The sequence below is a fragment of the Ambystoma mexicanum genome, chromosome 7p (genome assembly GCF_040938575.1).
Source record: "Ambystoma mexicanum isolate Mex_15411 chromosome 7p, UKY_AmexF1_1, whole genome shotgun sequence".
Taxonomy (NCBI): domain Eukaryota; kingdom Metazoa; phylum Chordata; class Amphibia; order Caudata; family Ambystomatidae; genus Ambystoma; species Ambystoma mexicanum.
Genome location: NC_090939.1, coordinates 454,059,419 through 454,081,981, shown reverse-complemented (window position 1 = coordinate 454,081,981; position 22,563 = coordinate 454,059,419). Strand labels below are relative to the sequence as shown.

The 22,563-nt window shown below is 43.6% G+C and overlaps 1 protein-coding gene across 1 annotated transcript in view; it reads left to right on the top strand.

Annotated features, from left to right (window-relative positions):
* Window positions 1–22,252, top strand: part of DPT (dermatopontin) — a 316,698-nt gene extending 294,446 nt beyond the window's left edge. Inside the window, exon 4 of the mRNA XM_069636472.1 lies at window positions 21,900–22,252. Coding sequence (XP_069492573.1) covers window positions 21,900–21,966 — 67 coding nt within the window. The 3' untranslated portion in view covers window positions 21,967–22,252. The remainder of the gene's footprint in view (window positions 1–21,899) is intronic.
* Window positions 22,253–22,563: the final 311 nt, after the last annotated feature.

Below are 22,563 nucleotides of genomic sequence, written 5' to 3'. Positions count from 1 at the left end.
ATTTACTAATGTGATAGGACAACATGATCCACCATCTCTCTGATCTGTTCCGTCCTAAAAAAAATCATGATCATTCCCATTCATCTGGGATAGAATAAAGTTAAATACGTTTTTAGTTTTTGTAGCTAACATCCCAGCACATTAAATTTTTATAAAATTCAGCCTTCACCCCAACCTTACCTGGTGACTTCATGTTTTCCAGGCTGATGTGGCATTCTTAACTTCTCCACCTACATTTTCATCACCTAAGTGCTTTCTGATCCTCTGCTGACAGTTTTGGCAGGTGTACCCTATCAAAGAAAGCACATACATGTTTCAGGCTGGAGCCCTCTGTTTCTTGCGTACAGCCTTTGAAAACATTCTAAGAAGATTTGTGCTATCTGCTCAGGGCAGTTGACCTTTGCATCTTCACTTGTTGTCTTTTCTCATCTATATTAGTTGTTATGAAATTCCATGCCCTGAACCTTTTAGCTGCCTGTGGGAAGACAGATGGTTGGAAAATTAATTAAATATAATAACATTATTTGCTTATGTAGAGTGGAGGGGAAGAGATGGATTCGGTGAACAGAGCAAGAGTCTCTCTTCCCAAACATTCCTCCGAACATTCGATGGCTCGCGCAGGTCACACGGGGCAAAACCAACGCGAGCCAAGGATGTGACACATCTAACTCTTTTACATTAACAACAAGAAGGAACAGAACTTTAGTACATTACATAAACTTTAAACTTCACAGATGAACTCCTCAATAGAGATCTTGATCTTCCTCTGGATTGTGACCCCTGTTCCTCACTCACTTCCTCTTGTACACCCTCACTTCCGTTACCTTGTATGTAATTCTCCTCAACAACAGGAATATCCTTCTGCCCATTCTCTCTGTGATCGTCCACCAACTCTTACCATGAACCACACATTCCTTCATCCCATACACTCCTTGATAATCCTATTCATATTCCATATTTCCCTGTTTTCCAGATACACACACAAACCCCTACACTCGCTCACTCTGTTGGGACTTGAAAATCTCGACAACCCCTTGACCGTTTTTCCGGGCAACTTTATTCTGACCCAATCTTCTTTTTTTATACCTTTACATTTCTTCAGCCCACTTTTATTGTCTTCCTTCATCTCTCACCCATCCAGAACACAACCGACTGCAAGGCAATCATCCCTGCATTAATTGGAAAGGAGATACCCCAGTAAAACTGTGAGGAGTAGTTTGGTAAGACACAAGGATTTTAATTAGCTCTCTCTTGAAGTACCACTTGTTCTGCACACACATCTGGAAAAATTCTTTCAATCTCCCGTTAAATATTTCGATCTTATCATTTGCTTGGGGGGTGATAAAAGGATCTGCACACATGTTCCACATTATCTTCACAGAAAACTTCTCCCATCTCTCACAATTTAAACTGTATTCTATTGATCCGATACAATTTTCTTTGGTGCACCTTCATTCGCAAATAGTTTCTCTAAAAGGGTCTTCACATTCATAGTATTAATCTCCCTCAAGGGTTGAACAACAGGTCACTTTGAGTAATAATCCAACACACACACCAGGTATTTGCAATCCTCTGGCAATACTTTGAAAGGACCTGCTATATGTATAGCTATTTTTCTCATGGCCCTGTAGGCAAATCTGCAGGAATAATAGGACTCAGATTTGTAGTAAGGCCCTTGGCACTATTTTGACACAGAATGCATAATCTCACAACTTTTTCTATCTCCGAGTCCATACTTGGCCACCACAAATCTGCCCTTGTTTTTCTCTTGGTAGCCAAAATACTCAAATGGCCTTGATGTGAAACTCTGATTATTCTTGCTCTCAATGACTTGGGAGGAATCAACACCTCACGCCTCACAACACAATCACCTTGAACACAAATCTCGTCAGCAGTTTTCCTCATTGAGCTTAGGCCACCTCTCAAAGCTCTCTGATGGCCAACCCCTGAAACAATACTCCTTGACTTGCCCTAATACCTCATCCATGTTTCCTTATTACCGCCATTCATCTCTAGAAATCATCTTCTCACCAAGCCACCCCACTTTAGCATTTATCTGCTTCTCATTCTCTGTCCATGCCACTTCACAATCATCCTCACTAATACCTTCAGATATCGCCATTGGTAATCTCGACAGACAATCGGCCGGCATATTATCCATAACAGGGATGCATTCTATTTGAAATGTATAAGTTTGATGTTTGAATAATAGTCTCTGCAGTCTAGCTGATAGATTTGTATCACCTTCTGGTGCCAAGACATGTAACAATGACTTATGATCTGTTTTGTTTGTGAATTCAATTCCACACAAAAACATCCTAAAACGTCCCACTGCCCAGCTACATGCTAAGGCCTCCTTTTCGATAACTGAAACCTTCAGTTCACTCTCAGATAATGTTCTAGATGTGTGTGGTACCATCAGTAATCGTCCATTATCTTTCTGTAATCAACTAACACCCAAGTTGTAATTTCTCGCGTCCACACCCATCACACATCGTTTTGCGATCACAACATTTTTGAGTGGTAAAGCCACTTTAATTTCTTCTTTAATTTCTTGAAAACATCTCTCTTTGACTTCAGTCCACTCAAACACAGTAGCTTTTCTAAATAATTTCTTCAAAGGTTCTGTTTTATCTGCAAAAAGATCCACAAATCTCAAGTCAAATTCTGTTAACGCCAGAAATGTTCTCAACTGTTATTTATTCATCGGAGCTGGTGCACCTTGAATTACATCAATGTGATTTATTTTTGGTTTGATGCTGTTCCCTGAAATGTAGTGACCTAAATAGTCTACCTCCTTCACCCCAAACTTGCATTTTTCACCTTTGACAGTCTTGCCACTTCCTTCTAATATTGTTAAAACTTACTTGAGAATATGGTTGTGCTCCTCCTCAATCTTACCATAGATCAAAATATCATCCTGAAATGCCACCACACCTAGTAATCCCTTCAACAGATTGTGCATAATACTCTGGCACACAGAAGAGGCACTCACCAAACCAACGGCATCCTCTTAAATTGATACAGACCATCAGGTGTTATGAAAGCTCTCAATGGTGTTGAGTGTTTATGCAACTTCGCCTGATGATATGCACTCGTCATATCCAAGGAGCTGAAAACTCTTGCCTCGCCCAATAATGTCAACATCTCTTGCAGATTAGGTAGAGGATGACAATCAGCCACCACAAACGTATTCACATCCCTCAAATCCACGTATAACCTTATCCTTCAAACAGATTTTCTTGTCAGACCCACTTGGGAAACCCGTTCTGCACACCCAATGGGTTCTATTATATCGTCTTTTACCATTTCATCTAATAGAGAGTCCAAATCTTTTCTCACTGTAAGGGGTACCTTGCGCATCTTAATTCTCATTGCCTCCTTCAACCTTATCTCATGCGCAAATTTGATCAACAATCCCAACTCTTTCTTAAAGAATGTTGAATAAGCATCAATTATATCTTATCTCTTTCCCACCCCATACGCAAAACTTGTTCGTCTTCCCCAGGATGCAACTTCATCTGTAACTCTCCTTGCTGAATCCATCCTAGAATGGGTGCTCCAGATTCCACCATATATACTTTAGCTCTGGTTTTCCTGCCATGGTATTGGATGTTGCAAAGCACATACCTTAAAATGCCAATTTTACCTCCACATTCTCGTGGACTGATGTCAGCTTCGAACATTTTTCATCCCCCAAAAATATCCTTATAGCCCTGCAACCCCAGAATGGGGTACTTTGAACATGACTCTGACATTACTCTCTTCTTGGGTCCGTCAATTGAAACCAGCACCAAGGTCTTTCATGATCGTCCTGATCAAGACCTTCATTCACCATTAAAACATAATAATCTGCACCATCTTCACAGCTGACGACATTCCATTCAATGTAATTCACCTGGATCTTATGCCTCACATTACACATCCATAAGAAATGTCCTTTGCGACCACAATTGGAACAGTCTGTCTCCAATGCGGTTGTACAGCCATATCAAAATTCCTCCTCACATATGCTCTGTCGTCCTCCATATTATTTCAGGTATAATGCCTTTCCTATGTTATAACTGGTTTCTTTATTTCTTTATTTACTTATTTCTTTTCCTGAAGGCAACTTCTCAATAACCCTCTTCAATTACTCAGTAACACCAAAAATGCAGTAGTCAGCCCCTCTGCTTTCAAAATGCTCCTTACCAATCTTCAAATGATGCTTTATGCAGAGGCCTCCCAGCACTCACAGGGTTAATGTGCCAGTTAGTTTTCCTCACATAAGAAGGGGCAGAAATTACACACATCGGCATGCAGAACCGAGCATGAGCCTCTCTTCCCAACCGTCATCCCACGAACGTTCCATGGATCGTGAAGGTCATGCTGGGCAAGACCAACTTAATCCAAGGAAGTGACACTGCCAGACCAGCATTCAGCTAAATGTTGTCCATCCTCATACGTTTGTTGTCAGTAATTCCTAGAATGTACTATCCCCTCTTGCTATCAGCTCAGGAATCTACTCACAATCAGTTCATATGCCACTCGCACAGACTCCTACCAATCATCTTCAATGCATCATGTTCTTTTGTATTAGTAACAAATCTTGCTCTCGGTGTTAAAAATAATCTTTCCTGAGATAGAAGTTTGCATTACTCATGCAATATAATTGTATATTGATCCATTAACTGGTTTAGCAATAAACTAGTGCAGGTTCTGTATAGTAGGTACTCAAAATCGTTGCACACATATTCATGCAGGGTACGGTTGACTACACGGAACTGGCTGAGTCTGGACATTGCCATTATTAGTCTAAATTCAATGATGTTCCCAGCTCGATCCCTCCTAGACTCTCAATGCTCTTATGGGACTGGTGCTGTAAAAGAGCATCAGTAGGTGGAATTCAGAGATACTTCCACAATTGTGTTCCCATAGCTTAAGGAAATCTGTTTTACTCTGTGTTAATTTTGGGGAAGCAGTAGCCAAATTCAGCATATTCCGGCATTCAGTTGCATACAAATACACAAAATACTTTGACACAGATTTGTCCAGCAGATGTTGGATTTATTTTATGGTTCACTCAATGGCTTCAATGCTTCAAACGTAAACACTTTTCCTAAAAGTGTGCCTAGCCACTGCTCATCTGTTCTTGTCCCCACAGTCATCACCTGCATTTGCATTTCAGTAGGACCAATTGTTGACCAGCAGCCTTAGTGCCCCCAGAAAAGGCACTGCTCTCCAGCTGTGTAGGTTCTCTTTGTATTTCAGGATTGGGCCTGAAGGATGGTGCAGGGCTAAGGCAGCAGCAGTCTCAAATTAGTATTTTCCTCCAACCATAGTTTTAAACGTAAGCATACAAAATGAACCTCACACCCGATTGCCTTTTAAAGGCATTTGTATTAATTATTAATTCCTTATTCCATGTCCTTAAAAAAGAAACGGTGTAGATGTCAAATATTATTTTGTACAACTCAGCCAATGAAGATCGCTCTTTGATAATATTATGTTGTTCATCTGATCTTTATTATTTTTAATCTGCCTGTGAATGGAAATCATTCTTAAAATGACCCTGCTGTGTCTGCCACCGAGAGTTCTAGTGATCGTCCTTCCAATGGTCGCAGTGAGTTGTTGCCGGTAGAAAGTGTGTGGAGTAACCAAAGCAAGAGGAAGGAGGAACAGTGACAAAGAAACATATTGGTGCATTTAGTGCTGAACAATAGCCCCCACTTAGTGATATTGGGCCTCATTACGAGTGTTGCGGTAAGGCAACAACAGCGCCGGTAATGCTACCGGCGCCGTTGTTGCCATGCCGCAACATTACGCGTTTGCTCGCGGGTGCCGTTCTGGACGCCTGGACAGACCAGGCGTGCAGAGCGGCACCCACGAGCAGACCAGGATGGTAGCAACGGTTCCGTTATGAACGGTACCGCTGCTACCATCCTCCCCATTCCCATTGAGCCATATGGGGGCTCAAATGGGAATGGGGACAAACCACCTCCTGGTCCCGCAAAAGGGAAATTACCGGGCCCTCCAAGGTCAGAATGGCCCGATAATTCCTCTTACGCGGGACCCGGACCTGAGTTTGTGGGTAGCCATGGCTACCTCCAACCTCGTAATGAGGCCCATTGAGTTGTTGGGGTGGGGAGTTGAAGTGTGTGTACTAACCAAAGCATCAAGTGGAAAGAGTGTTGCCACAGGAGCAACTTGGTGCAGAGAGTGATTGATAATTTCCTTGCATATTTGCAACCACTTGACACCACTTGATAGGTGGTCACTTAATCCATAAACAAACAGAAGATGTAGAGCACTTGTGAAGAGGTTGGTTCGCACTCAGCGCCCATGGCTGATCCCTTTGTCTTCAAAGCCCTAATCTGTGTTCCTTAGTTAAGATGTGGAATTATACTTTTTACAACTATTCAGGTTATTATTTCATTTTAAGTCATAGCAGTTTCACGTTTAAAAAAATCACTGGCTGACAGGTTTGAACTCATCTCACAAGGCTGCTCACTTTTGTCAAAGTTGTGTGTCTGATCCTCTACACTACCAATGTTGTGCTTATCAGGTGAACAGAAGAGTATTTCAGCTTAAGCACAGCATGGGGCTTCACTATGTACTGGCAATGATTGAGTGCCTACATTTTGGGCAGCAGATATGTGAATTCGTAAGTATGGTTAAAATCTTGCACACCAGCAGTGTGGTTTGCGTCTAATTTTACACCATGAAGAGAGGGGGAGGTGCAGTTACTTTGCTTTCAGGCATGGCGACAAAAGAGAGAAAAGAAATATGTAAGCGGTGGCTCACCGAGATGCAGGATATCGTATCACAACACAGGATGTATCTTGCGTCAGCCAATATTCCAAATGTCAAAGATAAGTACTGTAATTATGGAGGTTTACTGTGCAGTGCTTTATTTGCCTGTTGCATCTTCATTGGTTCGACCACACACACAATTTTCTACTGTGCGCATAAATCTTTATGTAGACGGAGAGAACAAATGCTCCTGTGTGCTGTGGCAGACCCTGAAGAATTGGATTGCTTTATCAACTCCCCCTGAGAACAGTCTTGGAAGCGTATACATTGTTGTCAAATGTAGTTCGAAAAATAAACAAGCACCATTTGACTCTATTTTTTAAAACATTTTTTAGAAGTCAACCTTGAACTGGACTATTAAAGGCTGACGCACTTAGGGTTCTCATTTGTTCGGCAAGTGACAGAATTTCCACAATCCTATGATTTAGGTTAAATCACACAAATGAGTGATGAGAGCTCATTCGGTACAAAATGTTCCTCATCTCCTACCGCTAATCTTTCCTTTATGTAGTGGATTTCTGCCAAGAATTGACCATCAAGAAACGGAATGTAATCTGCAGATAAGTATCCATACTTAGACCTTGATGTAATAGACTATGCACAGGTGGATGTTTTAGGCACTGTGATTGATAGGATACATCTGCGTCTATCTGCAAAAGGAGACAGATGAAAAGAAGGCAGTGGCAACTGTTTGCAGACTGAGGTAATTGGGCCTCATTCCGAGGGCGGCGGTAACCCACCGGATTACCGCTGACCTGTAAACACTGAATCTGCCACCTGACTTCCCAGTGCCACCGGATCATTACAAAGCCTGCTGGTGCAGGAAGTCAGGCGGCAGATTCTGTAACTCCCCATTCAGTGGAGTCCCATAGGACTCCATGGGAGTGGGGTGACGGAAGCACTGCCACCATTGCTAACGGTGCCAGTGCTTCCGTGAAAAGTCTGCATGGCACCTGCAGGTAGACTCGTAGTGTGGCGGTCCAGAAACATGGGTGCCGGTAAGATTACCGGCACCCTTGTTACTGGACCGCCGCAGTTGGAATGAGGCCCTTTGTCTTCTAGAATTCGGAAAATGTGGTGGTAATACCTGTATCAGCCTGGGGAAGCACCTCAAAACCTTCTTCTTTGCATCTGCTTTCTCTCCTCCTTCCGTGCTGAATTTCTGGTAGACTGTACTGGTTACCTGGCCACCCTCTGATCTCGGGCCCAGGTCCCCTCCCCCGCCAGTTAGACACCAGTTACACACCTGCACTGCCTCCCTGGCAACCCCCGCACTTAGGAACTGTTTTCTATATCCCTACAGCCCTTGTTAAAAGCTCTTGCTTCCCTCCGGCCTTTAACCCGGCCCTGGGTCAATAAGACCGGGCCTTAACGCGATAGTAAGTAAACCTCTGTTCATTTTTATGCGGACAAGAACTGAATTCCATATTATCAACTGTGCAGTGACATCACAGTGGCCCTTAGCCAGTCGGAGAGCTCAGATTAGGGGCTTGCCTCATTTATTGGCACAGAATCGAAGCCCTATGATGAGCTAACTGCACCTCCCTGGAGCTCTCTGCCTTCATTTGCTTTGCTTGCCCCCAAAGCTGCTTCCTTTGCCACCTCCCTACTGCCCTGTTCAACACGCTGTTCCTTTACATAGCTTGCATGCCACCTGTCACTGAATGCCCTCAGACTGTGGACATTCGGCTCCCATACCCCACCCCTTGCACATATCACCCTGTGCCATCCCGCCCCAGCATTTTCCTTGGCAAATCAGCCAAGCTACCCTCCCATCTCAGTCTGAAGATATCTAGCATGAAAATCAATAAGGTACCACACCCCGTTAATATCTCTATTTCCTATGTGAGAGTGGGGAATCTTCTTTTATAGTTTCTATAAATTGAAATGTGTCTCACTCTGTTTCTCAACTCAAAATAGAAGGTAATTAGCACCTTGGACAACACAAAGAGGGGCTAATGGCTATAAATCCATTGCAGTTCAGCTTTATGTGATTATCAAAGCCCTGAAACTGTGTAATGCCCTTCTATTGTTCCAGTCTTTAACTTGTATTTCTGGATAATTACCACCTGTTGAAGCCCTCATTTGTGGGCCTTAGCAGACAGCTCTGATTACAGTCCTTACCCTCTAGTAAGAACTCAAAATAGTAGTCCCTGAATCATCTGTGTTTACTACTCGAACTCCCCCTCTGCATCATCACCACCCCTTCCCGCCCCCCAACACCCACTTAATTTTTCCCCGGCAGCTACTCATTCTCTCTCTTTGAAATAGTTGTCCATGAAAATTAAGAAAAACCTCCCTGTATTTCCCTTTGCCATTTCCATGATGGCCATTTTTATTGTAGTTTTTTCTTTATACAGGAGAAACCGGCGTGCTATCTCTAGGCCTTTCTCCCCTTACAGGACTGTCAGACCTAGGTGCCCTTCTCCAGTACCTAAATATCACTGTGATATTAGTGCCATTCTGTGGTCGACCTCTTAGCTAAGCATTCAGCTAGCAACTGTCCACCATTGTCTGAGTGACTGTCGTATTGTCCAATTTTCGACTTGCCCTGTCTCTTTGTCTCATCCGCTTGCACCCTGCCCTGTGTCCTTCCTTAGTGTTCTCCCCTACCCCTCCCACTCCCTTCCTCTTTTCTACCCTCCTACCCTATGGTTCTCTCTGTCTCTCCTATCTTTTCTAACTGCTTTTGTATTTGACTATCCTCACTAAATCTGGATGGAAGAAGTTTAAAAAGGATATCCTGGTCTCCGACACAGCCTTCCCTATTGCTGACACCTATACCTATGCTGCCTTCAGGCAAACCTTTACCGACATCCTCTTTGTTGTTCCCTCGCCAGACCAATGGACTCTTCATATAGTCTGTGTGATATCTCCTTTCTCTTCCTCTCCCATCAATGGTGGCACCCGGTGGGAGGCCCTTCTGCCTCCTTCGACTCCTCTAAAGTCATCATTAATGTTTACTTGAATGGTACCATCTTGGTCCAAGGCCCTCAGGCCAATCCTCTCCTCTTTGATAGACGCTTCCCGCACCTCATCAATTTCCTTCCTTCTCCTGCTGTCCCCTCTCTTCCCTAAACGGCTTCCTCGCCTTCCCTGGCTGTCTCCTCCTTGGCTACCTGGCCCTCTCCTCCTTCCTCTTTTAAACCTCTGCTGGGCGTACCTCTGATTTGTACCCCTCCCCAGAAGTCTTTCAGGGATGGTAACCTTCTCCATATTGCCACTCTTAACTCTCGCTCAGCTGTGAAACACTCCTCTGACATCAGCCACCTCTTGGAGGAACTTCACCTCGATGTCCTCGGTCTCACCGAGACTTGGTTCATGGCCAGCTCTGCACCGAAGTCCAACCGCTCCAGAGGGGGTGTAGCCCTGATCTTCCCTGAATGGATCCCTGCGTCTGTCATTCCTACTCCTCTTTTGAATGCCTCTTCTGCAGGATCTCTCTCTCTCCTAGCCATTCCCTTACTGTGGCTACTATCTATCGGCCACCTGGTCAGATCTCCTCCTTCCTCTCTGAATAGGAAGATCTCTCCTCTTCCCACCTGGTCTCGATCACTCACCACCTCCTTCTTGGAGACTTTAACATCCACCTGGATGCTCCCTGTCCTTCCTCTGGACTCTTTCGTGACCTCTGTGACTCTCTCTCTCTCTCTCTCTCTCTCTCTCTCTCTTTCTCTCTCTCTCTATTCTACCTTCTGGCCCGACTCACTCTGGATGTTCTGATCTCCTCAGACCTTCCCCTTTCTATCCCTCTCACCACTCCTCTATCCTGGAGTGATCACTTCTCCTTTCTTCCCATCTCACTCTCTTTTCCCCCCAGGGTAAGCCAATTCCATCACTGCCACCTACCTTCTCGGTTATCCGACCCATGAAGCGTGTGTCAGTTGAAGCTTTTGCCGCCACTTTCTTCCCTCCTCCCCCTTTGGCTGACTCACACCCTGACACTGCCCTTTCCATGCTCCACTCTGCTATATCTGATACCCTCAATGTTCTTTACCCTGTCATGAGGATCCGCTTGAAGCCCAAACCCAAGTGCAATTCTTGGTACAACTCAGACCTCATCACCCTCAAACGCAAGTGCAGGGTTGCTCATCAGAAATGGCGAGCTTCTGGTGCATCCTCTGACAAACTGGCCTGCCGCCTGATCCAAAGGAAATATCGGCTCTCTGCACGCACCAAGAAGAGAGCTCACATCCAAGTCTGCGTCTCTGCGGCATCTAACAACTCGGCTGAACTCTTTAAAATCTACAAGGAACTGGCCAATCCTGCGGCAGTCTCTACCTCTCCTGTCCCCTCCCAGGCCCTCTGCATGGCGCTGGCTTCTCATTTCATCTCTAAAACTCAGGAAATCCTGTCCTATCTCTCTTCCTCTCCCCTCTCCCATCTACCCACTGCTCTTCCTCTGGCCCTTCTTTGGCCACCTCCCCTCCCTCCTTCTCTGCCTTTCCCCTGTTCTCCCCAGACAAGGTTTCTAGACAAGTTCGATCTATGAAAGTCTCATTAAAACAGGTTCATCCCTGTTCCTCCAAAACAATCAAGGACCACATTGACTCCCTGGCTCCTGCTCTGGCCAACTTCTGAAACCACTCCTTCACAACTGGAGTCTTCCCATCTCCCCAAAAGCACTCCCTTGTGCACACTTTCCTTAAGAAACTCTTTGCTGGCCCGTCCTGCCCAGATAACTACCGCCCAATCTCCATCTCTCCCTTCTTGGGCAAACCCCTGGAAAAGCTGGCCATCTCCCAGCTTATTCTTCACACTGAATATGTTGGCTGTCTTCATGACCATCAGTCTGGCATCAGAGCTGCTAGAAGCACGGAAACTGCTCTCCTGGACATCCGTGAAAACCTGCTCTCAAACCTTGATTCCAACACCCCCTGTGTCCTCATCTTGCTTCTGCGTCTTCTGCCTTTGACACGGTCAACCATGCAATCCTGCTCAACTTTCTCTGTGACAAACTGGGCATCACCTGTCAGGCCCTGGCATGGCTGACTTCTTTCCTCTCTGATCGACCCTCTCAGGTCCAACTTGGGACCTTCCTCTCCTCTATCTTTATCTCCACCTGTGGTGTCCCCCAGGGGTCTAACCTCTCGCCCTGGCTATTCAAGCAATACCTGACACTTCTTGCCTACCGCATTGCCGCTCTCTGCCCCAACTTCGAGTGGTATGCGGATGACACTCAGCTCATTTTCAGGCTACCTTCGGCCTGCTATCCAGGAGTGGTGTACCACCAATGATCTCTGCCTTAATGCCAGCGAGACTGAGATTCTCCTCATCGGCACACCCGCTCCCTCCTTTCCTGTCACTCTCTGGCCGGCCTCTCTTGGCCCTCTTCCTGCTCCCACCTGCGAGGCAAAAAACCTTGGGGTCATCTTCAACTCCACACTCTCCTTCTCTCCTCACATCTCTGATGTCTTTAGGAAATCTTGCTACCAGCTGCACCTCCTTAGAGGTATTCTTCCTTTCTTCTCCTTCCCCCAGAAGCTCACTGTCTCCAGAGCTCTGTTTCTCTTTAGGCTGAACTACTGCAACAGCCTCCTTCTTAATCTGCCTGCTTCTACGCTCCGCCCTCTGCAACTCATCCAGAACAGGACTGCGAGACCTGTCCTTGGCCTCAAGCCCAGGGATTGTATCTCTCCAGGACTGAAATCTTTACACTGGCTTCCAGTGTCTGCAAGGATTAAGTTCAAAACCTTCTGCATTGTCCACAAGACATTCTGGGGCCTGGGGCCTTAATACCTTCAACTCTCTCTTCGTATATATCTCCCTTCTCAAGCTCTTCGCTCATCCGCCTCCAAATCCCTCAGGTTCAGTCGCTTGTCCAAGCAACGAGTTGGTGGTAGATCTCTTTCCTCAGCTGAGACCTCCCTTTGGAACAGCCCCCCTGCCTCCCTGAAACTTGAGGAGGTCCATCTCGGGTTCCGGAAGCACCACAAAACCTTCCTCTTTGCATCTGCTTTCTCTCCTCCTCTCCCCTGCTGAATTTCTGGCTAAACTGTACTGGTTACCTGGCCACCATCTGATCTCGGGCCCAGGTCCCCTCCCCTGCCAGTTACACACCTGCAATGTCTCCCCGGCAACCCCCACACTTAGGAACTGTTTTCTGTATCCCTACAGTCCCCCACCAGCACTTGACACCTCCTGATGTCTGCACTTACCCCTCCACTTGCCACCAGCTGCCCCTACTTCTTATTGTCATTTATTCTATTACCACATGTTCTGCACTGTCCCCTACCCACCTCCCACTCTGCACTTTTCCTCTTCCCATTCACCTGTGCAATCTGAATGACACTCGGCCTAGTAGGATCACTGTCTCTGTCTTCCCTCTGTCCCCTCTCCCTTGTCGTGTCGGCCTTGAAACACTTGTGTATAGGCGCACTATAAATGCTATTTCATATCACATCATATACCCTGTTAACATCCTATATCTTTAACTGGGGAACTAATATCTTTAACCTCCTCATTGGGGGAAGGGGGGCATTACCAGCAAGTAATGGCACTGGTAGCTTATTAATGACCCTCGCTTCACTCTGCCCTTTTTCTTAGTCTCAGCATTTAGAGCCTGCTGAAGAAGTTCCTCCCCTCCCCCGTCTAGGGGATTATTGCTTAATTAATGTAGGAAAACAAAAGGCAACAAAGGTATCTAATATACACGTAGGCCCTTATTATACATGGTGTGGATTTTGTGCCACAATTACTGAATGGGGTAATTACAGTGACTGGCTGTGGTAATCTGAGTATCTCTCAATTATTATAGCTTTAGCATCTTGTTGGCAGTAAAGTATGCAGATTTTTGTAAATACTGCATACACCACATCGGAATATCCACAGGTGATGTCTTTAATAAACATCCATTCTAGTTCGAAGGATGGCAATGGAGTGGCTACAGTAGCGTCAATGTTTTGCAGGAACAGGGCATGTGCAACTGCATTACAGATAATCATGACAATTATGCTAACAACCAAACCATCATGATTATGCAGTTTTTCCTGGAGGGTTCTATGCACACTCATAAAAGGCACAGTGACAAGTTCGAAAGACTCAGAGCTTAAGGCATGGGCATGGATCCCAGAGGTCTTATTAAACACAGAACGATCCTAGCCACAAAAAGTAAAATCAGGAAACATTCAAAGAGAATTAACGAAGACTACAAACTCATCAAAATCCAGAACGGTGAACCTGGGATCTTAGAATACTCGAGGTTTCTTGCATCTCACTCAACAAGGTGACGTAAACCTAGGAGCATTCAACCTGCTATGCCTGCAAGAGACATGGCTACTATACCCACTGACTTTGGATGGTTTTGAAGTCTTCATCTCACCGGCCAAAAAAGGTCTCAAAGGTAGACCATCAGCAGGGTTACTCATAGCCATACGTTCAGGTAGTGGCTTCCAGTTGGACACAATTCTGAGGAACAATACCTTCATCCTAGCTTTGACGATCTCAAGAAATCAAAAAGCAAGCGCAGGAGGAAAGGAGGAGAAAGCCCTCCTGCTGCTAATTAACACCTATTGGAACCCGAAAGCCCAGACCGACAAGACCTTCTTGAAAGAAATTGAACAAACTATAGATGAAGCCACTGCTCAGCACAATATCTCTCAAACCCTGATCTGTGGTGACCTGAACGCACATTGCCTAAATCTAAGAAGTGGAATTGGACAGGATGCTTTGGGCAAAGATACAAACGTCCCTTACAGTGCCAAAACTCCACCCAAGGCAGACAGAGAGGCATACTGTGGAATCACCTCATGAGTTCAAGAGACCTACACAATTTACACAGTACAAGATGTAAAGAGAACCAAAATATCCCGACATGGGAACAGGAAGGCATGAAAGCGACCATTGATCATATCTATGTCTCCAGGAATCTATTAGCAGTCACCTCTAACCTCGAGGTCAGGTGCACTACAAATAGCAACCACAAAATACTTATTACAACCTGGGCAGTACCAACAAAAAAAAAAAACAAATGGATCACCAGATTGAACTAGAGACCCAGGGCTCGAGGCTAAAACTCACCAGCACGGCAATAACAACAATCACAGCACAATACCACAAAATGACACGTGACACAATAGATCTACGAACTTTAGAAAATATTGACTATTATCCGCTACTTCAACCATTCCAGCAAACCTGGCTGAAGAAAAGTCACAAAACGAACCATACTTGCATAACGGGAACCAGATGCTAGTGGAACAATGCAGAATTGTGAGTCAAAAATAAAGAATCACAAAAACTCGACCAACAGACAAACACAAGGGCATTGCAAAAGAGGTGACTAAATCCTATAATTCCTGGGTGAGACACTACAGACTAGTCTTATACCAAGAAGATTCTGAGGCCACGCTCTGAACTCTATGTCGAAAAAGAACAAGAGACTTTTGGTCCCTAATCGATCTAGCAGGAAACACCACTCAAGATGCACTCCTAAACAATGTCGGAGAGCTTAGGTGGATAGAACACTTTTCTGAGCTATTTAAGAAACCTGCAAGTGAAACAATATCAAATATTACCCTAACAGACACAAAATGGAATCTTGAATATGACCAAGTTACAATAGAAGAATAAATCAAGAAACTTAAACCATTGCGAGCTCTTGGGCCCAACGAGTTAACCAATCTAGACCTAAAAACAAATCCTGAATTATAGGCACCACTGATATCTGACATATTTGACACCTGTGTCAGACCGCAGTCCATACCACCATCATGGAAAACCGCAAACGTAGTACCCATCTACAAGAAGAACGAAAAGGACAACCCGGAAAACTACCACCCTATAGCACTGTTAGACGTGCTAGGCAAACTGTTTGGATCCCTTCTCTTGACAGAATCCCAAACATGGGCGAGATCTTCGGGGCGTATGGACCCATACCAGTTGAGGTTTGTGAAAAATTCAGGAACTCAGGTAAACATGTTCATGCTGAGCATCATGAAGGCAAAGATCTTGGAGGGTGGACCCGAAATATTCTTGGCATTTGTGGATCTAAGCCAAGCCTTTGATCGAGTGAACAGGGAAAAATTATGGGACATGTTATCTATGTGGAGATGCCCAGACTCAAATCTTAAACCGATTAAGAGTCTCTATTCTGATACATCAATGCAAGCGCGCCTGAACGGCGTGGGACAACTTTCTAAAGAAATACCAACCTTGTGTGGCGTCAAACAGGGCTACCCGTTGGCACCAATCTTATACAATGCCTATACGGGAGAAATCGGAGAACATGAAACCACCATAAGAGCATTCCGTCCTAAGCTTGGCAATGACAAAATCAGCTGCTTACTCTACACAGACAACATCATTCTGCTCGACCAAATGGCTATTGGCCTCCAACGCCGACTTGATGCCCTAGAAGCCTATACAAGAGAAAACCACCTCGAAATCAACATCACAAAAACTAAAATCATGATTATGGGGAAATTCTCTGAAACACAAGGAGACTGGATGTTGGTTCATTAAGGGGAAGAAGGTGGAAAAAATAACATCCTTCACCTACTTGGGAACAACTCTGAACTGTAACCCGAAAGAATCAGCTATGCAAGAAACACTTTTGGGCAAAAACAAAATGTTTATCTTCGCAATTAAAAAGAAAAAACAGACAATACGGCCACTTCCCCCTCCTAGCCGCCATCAACTTTTACAAAGCGAAAGCCACTCCAGCAATTACTTATGGTACAGAAGCAATGCCGGCTATCCCAGACAGTATACGGCTAAGATTGGAGGGATTTCTTTGGAGGAAAATCTTGAACTTACCTCCATCCACGCCAATGGCCTCAGTGAGGAGAGAACTGAGTTTGGTATCCTTAAAAGCAACTGTGCTTTTAAATGTGCTGATGCTCTTCCGCAAAACTCTTACTTCAAAACTAAAACTGTTTGAGATAATCCGAGATGAAATAACCAAAGTAACCAATGATTTGTTGAAAGGATGGACGCGAAAAAACCGAGACCTGTTCAAAGAGATTGGAAGCTCTGAAAGAGAGCTTGAAGAAAACCCAAATAAAGTGAAATCCCGACTAAAAACTTGGGACTGGATACAAAAGCTGCAGGACGCAGAGAAAAACAAACTAACCCACCACCTCCCAGCGAACCTACAAAAGGTGAACATGATAGAAGAATATCTCGCTAAATTCCCAAATAAAGGTACTAGGTCAACCTTCTTAAGAGTCAGATTAAATTTGCTAAAAACTAATGAGATTTGAGCAATAGGAGGAATCTCACCCACGAACCTATGCCGCTTTTGCAAGAGAACTGACTCTGTGGAAACAGTAAGACACCTACTCTTGTCATGTAAAGGTACAACTTCAAACAGACAGACCCACATGGGCCACTTATTTAAAGGCGCCCACACCCTTGACGAAACACAATGGTGGAACATCCTGTTGAGTGGTAAATCAATGAAAACAGTAATTGCAGTCATGCGCTTTTTCCAAAGTCTAGGACTAGAGACCATGGCCACAGACACTACACTCAATGGAACGATAAAATAAACTGGAATGGGAATTACGACACAGTGAACTGAACTTAACATGAAACTTTGTCCTTTTAAAATGAAGAACACAACAAATAAACAAAATCTTGCAAAAATTGCACCATCCAATTAACACCAGAATATAAAATGAAAACGCACAGCCATCTCATGAGAGATTGAGCTGTGAAGCCATTTTGGACCTCAGAATTGTTTTGACTGGCGAATCATGGGTGTGGTAGGTCGCAGCTAAGCCCAAGGGTGGAAATGCAAAGGCATTTCCCTTGGTTATCTCCCAGCCAAAGATGCCATAGGTGCATAGTGCATCCCGTCTCCCTGCCATAGTTGGAATGTCATGTTATGTTATTGAAGTCTTATAAGGCGCAACACGCCCGAAAGCCTCAGTGCCCCAGAGAGGAATGGTGAATCCATCTCCCTATCATAGGTGCCACAGATAGAGGGTGCATTCCATCTCCCTGCCCTAGATACTATACAGGCATGCTGTATGCCATCTCCCTGCCATAGATGCCATAGAGGCGTGCTGCATCCCATCTCCCTGCGATTGATGCTATAAAGGCATGGTGCATTCCATCTCCCTGCCATAGATAGCCTAGAGGCACGGTGCATCCCATTTCTCTACCATAAATGCCTTAGAGGCAAGATGCATCCCTGAGAGAACCAAAACTTGTTGAGGTGAATCTTTCGAGCTCCTCTCCAAGGCTCATCGCACGCTTACAGTGACTTGTCAAACCAAATTCTTACACAGTGGATTCTGGGAAGAATCTGCCATGAAGAAAATGTCTTCTAGATGAGCCACATGCAGGGGAATGAGGTTCTATGAATGGGGGCAGAAGGACTCACATGGAACGCTGTTGGTACATATTTTTCAGTCAGTCATATAAGTTTCTATTGGATCAAATCCATAAAAAGGACATACAAATCACAAAACAAAATACACCGCTTTAAAAAGTAAAATCATCTTTTTTTATCAGAGCTTTCCCTTTTTCACTTCCGTCGTGACCCACGTCCCCTTTTCCGATCTTATTATTCTTGTTGGCCTTGGGCTTTACATCATCCTCAAGACAAACTGAATGCAGCATACAAACATCTCCTACAGTAGTGAAATCAACTCATTTTAACTGTACTATTTGATTCTCCTATTCCCAATTTGATTATTCCTCAGCTCCCCAATGTAATTCTAGCAGTTTTTCTCATTCTTATTTTTGTCTTGAAATATTACATCATGTTCAAAATGGATTAACAAATAATATTTCCATTCAAAATGTAAGGTATATGTGCTAATTTCTTTCAAATTCCAACACTCCAAGAAAGTAATAGCAATTAGATCCCTTATGATGTTTTTTTATTTTTATTTATTGTTAAACTGATATAGTTTATACATAAACTTTTCATTTAGGTTTTATAGATCATTTTTCTCATTATTTACTGGTAATGAAAGGAGGGGAAAAAAGAAATGTGAGTGGAAAGAGAAAGAAAGAAAAAGGGGGAGCAGACAGTTCAGTGCATCGTCTGTGGATTTGGATCTTAAGTATAGTCCAAGATATCCACGAGAAAATTGAACAACTGTGTTAATCAGTTTCTTGTCTTGGCCTCTTAGTAGCTTTATCCATCTATTGTCACCTTCCTCCTGTTGGTGAGAGATCTTAAATAGTTCTCCGAAGAGGGCTCTCTTGTCAGCCAGCGCAGGGCATATCATGATTAGATGTTGCAGTGATTCCGGAGTATCTTTATCCATACAGAATCGACAGAATTGTTCAGCTTTCGATATTTGTCAGATGTTAGATAATCTTTGTCTCGTCGGGAGAATATTTAGTCGAAGTTTCATGAAAATGGTGCAGATAGTTGGGTCCGGAAATAGTACCAAGTAGTGCGGAAGTTCGTTCAGTGCTCGAATATCAGTTGAGCATTGTAAGTTCATGGTATATCTTTCTTTCCCTTTTATTGTTTTGATCCAATCATTTTGTTGCAACTTTATCTTTGCACATTGGGGCGGTTGATAAGTGCTTCCACTGTAATGTCTTCATTTGCCATTTGTTGGAATAGTGTTGCCTTCCATGTATTCAACAGGTATTATTCATGCCGTGCAGCGTTATTCTTAGGATTTGCATTGCTGGGATAGGATCTTCGTTTATCACCTTACGCAAAAGATCCATCTGTTTCCAAAGAACTATTGAGGTGAGGGATTGTAATGCTACCTCAAACCGTATTCTGGTCATAGGATAGTTTTTTGGAAGGTTTAATATCTTCCGCCAAAAGGCGGCTTCCAGCGTTTGCCAGTTTATGTTGGTAGCAGCGATCATGGCATCACTCCCGTATGTGATATGGATGACCTTTTGGCGATAAAATGCTATGATTGGTTTCAGAGAGAATTTGTCATAACGCCTATGTAGCATCACTCCTTGGCGTGCCAGCATTTGAATTTTACCTTCCAGGGTAGACACCCAAGCTGTTTCTGCTTTCTGTTGATGTATTATTACACCAAGATATTTGAAGGTGGTGACTACCTCCAGGGGTTTTTTGTCCAATATGAAATTCGTTAGTCTATATCGGTGACTTGTGCTATGATGTTTAGTTAATGTCATTATTTGGTTTTTTTTGGCATTAATCAGGAGTTCGTTGTGATTCATGTATGTTTCTGTCATGCGTAAATCCTCCTCAAGCCTGAGGGGGTTTTATCTAGCAGTACAATGTCATCGGCATGGAGTTGATTTTCAGTGTATTAAGTGTGTGTGGTTTGATATTTCTGGAGTAGTCTGCCGTATATTAGATTGTACAGAGTTGCCGCTAAGGGACATCCCTGTTTTAAGCCATTCTGTGTTCTAATTGCGTCTGTGGTGAGTCTTTCTTTTGTTAATCTAATTGTGACTGAAGTGTTGGAATATAGTAACTTGATAGGTTCGCTAATCTCCAGAGGACATTTGCATATTGCAAGTTTTTTCCACAGTATGTTCCTGTTTATGGCATCGAAGGCCATATGCAAGTCTATGAAAGCGGCATAAACAGTGGAGTTGTTCCTTAAGGCTCACGTTTTAGTATATTTAGAATCAAAAGATTCACGTTTGTCCCCACATTAGGCGTGAAGCCTGTTTGCCTGCTATCGAAGCGGTTTGTCTCTTTGGCCCAAACAGTCAGTTTTTGAAGAAGGTATGTTGCAAACAATTTTCTCAAAGGATCTAATAGAGCAATAGGTCTGAAGTTGGCGGGGTCGTCTCTATCGCCCTGTTTATAGATCGGAATCAATACTGCTCTAGTCCAAGTAACAGGTATCATCTTTACTGCATTGATTAGGGTTAGGATAAGATCCATTAGTTTCGCCCATATCTCCGGGGCCTGTTTCAAAGAGGCATTTGACAGGCCATCAGGACTAGGGGCTCGGGAGGCATTTAGATTTTTGATCATTTCTAGAAATATACGCTTATCCCAAGTGATGGTCCATTGATTTGAAATCGAAACATCCGAAGAAATTTCATCTGGACTCCGGGCTTTGTAAAGGTTGGAAAAGTGTGTGATCCATTTCTGCTGATTAATGTTTGAGACCATCAGTTGTTGCTGTCAGACGTTATTATTCAGCAGATTCCATAAAGTTCGCAAGTTCTTATTTCTGAGCATTAAAAGCATGGCTTCCGCATCCGTATGTTGGAGGGTCATCGTTTGTGTTTTTTTCAGTTTCTATAAGATTGTTTTGCGTTTCTGCTCTTCTGCAGATTTTCAGGAGTGGGATCCTTTCACCGTTTTCGGAGGTTTTGCCTTAGGGATTTCTTTTTGTTTGCTAATTCTGGATTATCGTAGTGCAGATGAACAGATTTCTTTGCTGTGATCTGTTTTGTTTGGAAGGGGATCAATATCCAATCATAGTTTAGTTTTTGTTCATCTGGCATATTTGATTGATGGAAAGTCTGCGGTAGAGCGGCTATATGGTTTTTGCTGAGTCTTAGCCTGTTAGTTCTAGCAGAGGGAAGGGGGGAGGTTTGAGATGATATTTCAATGTATTGCTGTACTCTATCCCCCCTGGACTAGATTTTATGGTTGATCAGTATCCCAATATGCTGTTCATAAAATAAAGGTGATTGCCCAATGAATTCCTGTTATTTCTAGATGAGGATCCTACATGTTCATTGAACACCTTTTAGATATCACAAAAGTATGATCTCTCAGAGCTTCTTTAATAAGGAACCACTAATACTCTAATATTAACTCTAGGGTTCTAGAGCTCCATTTGGTCATGCAGAATCACTATCTTGCTTACAGTGCATTTATTTGAGGAAATGTGGTTAAAAATGTTGTAAAATAGCTGAGATAGTCTTCCCAGGTGGAGATCAGAGAAGATGGCAAAGCCAGCGCATACTGTACTTCATGACATGTGGGAGGAAGCCAAAGTCTTTCTTCCACTGTGAATGCGGTAGATGAGTTAACCACCCTGTGCTCATCAAACTTCTGGCCAGGTGATCATGATCAACATTATTTAATCTGTTTTGCTTCATATTGTATGTGCAATACCCTCACAATTTCTATTTCCCTGCACTGTGAACATGGAGGTCATTGTTTCAATTGTAATGGTTGTTTGTAAATTAAACTTGGCTAATGGTGCATATGTCTGTTTTCTGTATTGTTTGCTCAGAGATCGTCAGTGGAAATACATAATCTGCAGAATGACAGATTTTGATTGTGAATTTGAAAACCTCTAAGAGCTTTGCTGACACCATGGAGTGGCCATCATGAAAAGACGTCCTAAGAACCTGTATACCCCGGCACAACATACTTTTTTATGTTTACTAACACTGTATTAACTTCCCTTTTTCAAAAGCTTACATGTAACATTTGCTTGAGTTGTAATGTTTATAAATCGTGGCGGCAACCAATCAATGCGAGTTTGTGTATCACGTTCAGCCTCTAATATGTTAACATGTAAATCATATCTTAGACATCTGTTTTTACACAATAAAAATCTTACAAATGTGTTTAACACAAAAATCCTTACTGTTGTGACATTCCTTTCGTGGTGTTTTTTGATTTCAATTGGTACTATCATTGGCAAGTTTAAAAAAGACTTCCAGCCAACCCCAGCTCGGTACTGTGGCAATCATACTGACCCTTTCTATCTATCTTTGAGACTCCGGCTCCCATTAGTGCTGTCCCAGCTCCATAGACTTTGCCCTTCTGTACATGGGGAGAAGTTTTTTTTTCTGTTCTTGCCCCTTTCCTCCCTCTGGAATTCTCTCCCACTTTGTTGTAGTACATATATCCTTACTCCTGCTTCGTCCCTACAAACCCAGACAATGCTA